The sequence below is a fragment of the Brassica napus genome, chromosome A10, assembly GCF_020379485.1.
Source record: "Brassica napus cultivar Da-Ae chromosome A10, Da-Ae, whole genome shotgun sequence".
Classification (NCBI taxonomy): domain Eukaryota; kingdom Viridiplantae; phylum Streptophyta; class Magnoliopsida; order Brassicales; family Brassicaceae; genus Brassica; species Brassica napus.
The window spans coordinates 9,046,670-9,050,439 of NC_063443.1; the positions used below are offsets into that span (position 1 = coordinate 9,046,670).

General features: G+C 35.1%; 1 protein-coding gene across 1 annotated transcript; it reads right to left on the reverse strand.

Annotated features, from left to right (window-relative positions):
* Positions 1-225: 225 nt before the first annotated feature.
* LOC106370232 (NDR1/HIN1-like protein 26) lies at positions 226-1,303 on the reverse strand. The gene has a single exon (XM_013810282.3). It carries the CDS (start codon positions 1,177-1,179, stop codon positions 538-540), a length of 642 nt encoding a protein of 213 aa, XP_013665736.1. The 5' UTR covers positions 1,180-1,303; the 3' UTR covers positions 226-537.
* Between the last annotated feature and the right edge of the window lie 2,467 nt (positions 1,304-3,770).

Below are 3,770 nucleotides of genomic sequence, written 5' to 3' on the forward strand. Positions count from 1 at the left end.
TTGTCTCGAGAATAGAATAAATAACGAACATAACGAATCTATTATCGCAAAAACATCTTATTCCAATTGCAAAAAATCTTGGATATTCGAGTCCTGATGAAACAATGAATCTCAGGAGAAGCATAGAAACTTCATGGGGAAAAGCGCTTTATTTGATCTTTCCCAAAAGTAGAGTAAATCATTAAATATACAAAAGAATATGGATTTCAAGAAACACACATAATATATGGACCCAACAATCTCAAATCTTTATGCGTAGAGCTCAAAAAAGATACATCCACCATGAACTATTGAAGAGATGTGGGGGGAAATAATCAGGTAAATTGCTTGCTTATACGGCAAAACAATTTCTCCTGCCTAAAGCCACCATATCAACTCTCCCCTACTTTTGAACCAAAGATAAGCTCTTTATATAATTCTATATAAACAGTTTAATTATAGCTTTACAAGTAGTACTAATCACCAACACAAAAAGCATCATTGAAATACAGCAAAAGAAACTATAGTGTATATCTATGGTTGATTATTCAATATATCTTATATATCGGTAGAGCAACCAGTCCCTTGTATTGGAGCTAATGGATCAGTGGTCATGTTAGGACCAAAAGCAACGATTGCAACACAGTTCACATTAAAGCGGTATGCGCCAGAGACAAACGTCCCAATCTTCCACCTTAGCTTCCCATCCATCTTCATACCGATGATTACTTTACCGGCTGCCCTATCACGAACGATTTGATAGCCAAAAGACTGAGCAACGGGTAGCTCATTCCCTTGAAGAAAGGACGTCAAAAGATTGATTTCTTCGTGGGATTGATAAAAAGGTGGTAGAGAAGCTTCTGATGTTATTTGTTGCCCTCTGTATGCTGCGTATACGAGTAGCTTGTCGTAGTAGATTCCAACTTTTTTGTTAGGGTTCTTGGAGAAGAGAGTGAGCTGGATTGAGGAGTTGAGGAGATGAGTGGCGGAGGAGGAGAGATTGAGGGTGTAGATATCGGCTTCTGTGAGGGAGAACTCGGGTTTTGCGGGGCGGAGGGTGAGCCAGATGAGGAAGATGATGAGGAGAAGGCCGCTGAAGAAAGTTGAGAATGTGAAGAAGAGTTTCTTGCGACGGTTGTTGATGTTAATCCCTCCTTTCTTGGCACAATGCTTTGGAGAAGTTTCTGAGATTTGAGACATTTGGAGAGCTCTAAGGAGAATGAAGAAGGAAGTATTAAGAAAGAAAGAAAAAGAAGAAGAAAAATATGAAGAAAGAAGGAGAGAAGGTGAATGGGTTAAATAGAGAGAGAAGTGTTGAGAGTCGAAAGCAATGAGCACTTAAGCGGCAATTATCTATGTCTTTAGAAATGCTTTTTGACTTGGATGTTGCTTGTGAGTTGTGAAGTTGTGAAACTATTGACCGTTGTATTAACAAATAAATGGATTTTTGTTAATCTGCAGGGTCGTAATAATGGAATTAGACTAGTTAAGTTCAGTTAGCAATTCAATCAGCCTTAGCTAATAAAGCAAATATCCTTCCGCTTCAACCCAATCTTACTCGAAGAACTATTTATGTTTGCCGGAAGTACGGTCAGTGTGAGGGGTGGCTCTGTACATGTGCTTTTCAGTATTCAATAAGCCAGGAAGGAAGTGTGCATTCAGTTGTGCTTCTATGTCAGCTTGGCTTGTTGTTCTGGATTGAACTATGACTCCAAATAGACTCGGGATTGGAAAAGGCCGTTGACATTCGTAGATGAGAATTTAAAACGCCAATAATTCTTTTTTTTAACGCTGATTTACTATATAAATGAAGTAATCTATTTTTCTTTTTTTTATTACTTCATTATGGAATTAAGAATCCAGTGGAGTTGGAGCATTTTGATTCCATAATCCATTTTACTTAATTTTTGAAGAAAAAAATGAAATTTTACATTGGAGATACATTTAGTTGAATCACATGTAGTACCGGCGCGGCTAGAGGTCTCTGGAGGTCCAGACGAAACCGGAAACGTTTTGGTTTACAGAGAAAAAATAGTTGAACAAACATTTTGGTTTCAAGAAGCTGTCTATGTTGTTGTGTCAAACGTCTTAGATGTCCCTCTTTGAGTAGACTTTTAATGCCAACAAACTTGTTTATCTAGGTCCAGTATTCTCTTTTAGTTGGCTTATTATCTCTGATTTATTTTAGTAAGATTCTTTTAGTATCTCTCTGTTGTGATTAGCCTTTACTATAATAGCCAAGTGGAAAATGCAAAGTGAGTTTAGAAAATGTTTACGAAATTTAGTTCGAACTTTCACCGCGATATTGTATACAATAAAATTAATATAATAAGAACTTTATTATAAAATATTCTTATAATCTTTTTTTTTTTACTTAAAGCATATATTCTTATAATCTTATTCACATGAATATACACAAGAAGAGCACGAGTCGACGGAAAAAAAGGAAAAGACGAGCACGAGGCTTACGTTATATGTGAATGAAGCACGGTCAGGAGATCCTCCCGTCGGAATAAACATTGTACGCTCGCCTGCTCGGTTTGTAGTATTTACATGAGAAGTAACGTATTGTTCTATTTCTTTTTAGAAAAAAAAATTCAAATTGTTTTCTTATTTTAAAATTGTCTACTATGAAACTAATACATGTACAAGAATCAACGCCTCCAATTGCTTTAAAAAGTCTTATCCAGTGAAAAGCTTAGATTTTTTCCTTCAAGAAAAGCAGCTTTTCACATTAACTTTATAATAGTCGGATAATGCGTAATATATATATATATAAAAGAACGTCATATTCAAGAAATGTATACCTGATTTTTTCTTATTTTTTCTTTGCTAAGAATGTTAATTTCATAAGATGAAAAAAGGAAGAATACAAGAGTTCGTTCCTAGATGAATGCTACCAAGGCAAAAACAAAATAAAAACAAGGAAGCACCATTATTATTGAGCTAGTAAAGCTGAAACCTAAGATAACCATTTAGAAATTAGACCTCTGAAGAGCTTTCGCTTCTCTCGGCCAGTGATGTTGTTTTTGACCTCTCGTTCAATAAACTTGAAGGTTGAAGCTGCAGTGACGAACATGTTGTTGTGGATGACGTTATTCCTTTGCCTCCAGATATTGAACATTACGGACTGAGCGACAACCTTACGAAGGATTTTTTCTTAGTTTTCTTTTCCTAGAGTAATACAGATATAATTCTTTTGCTTATTGTGAGTATGATTGGCGATTAACCAAAGTGTTAGTGGATTTTAGTGGTAAATATCATATCATCATTAAAACTAAGATTTAGCAGAGTGTGATGTTAAAATTGTAAAAAAAAATAAGCATACAATCGGATAAGCAGAGTATAAAAATTGTCTAAATGTGTTAGTGTCATAGAAGACATGAGGAATCAATTGGCTTTTTCAGAGGAAAAAATATTATTTATAGAGAGAAAAAGAAGATTACAAAAAGATCGTGGAAGCATCTCAATCATTTCATGGGGGGAGCTTTTTGTGTCTTTATGCAGCCGTTCCTTTTACGCTAAGGAAAGATAGAGCAACTCGTGTATGCATCCAATGTCTTTAGATGTCACAATTGCATTTTTAATATAAGGTCTATATAGCTTGCTCTCTTAGATATATACGATTAAATCATAGAATTTTAATGATTCTAAGATGTTGAGGTTGATTATTCGTAGATTCAAAAAGTAATGGATCTTCAAGGAACCGTACTCTATCGTAGGGTTCTCTCTTGTAAAATAGCCCTAGATGTTTTTATTTAAAACACGATCATAGCAAAATAACCCTAGGA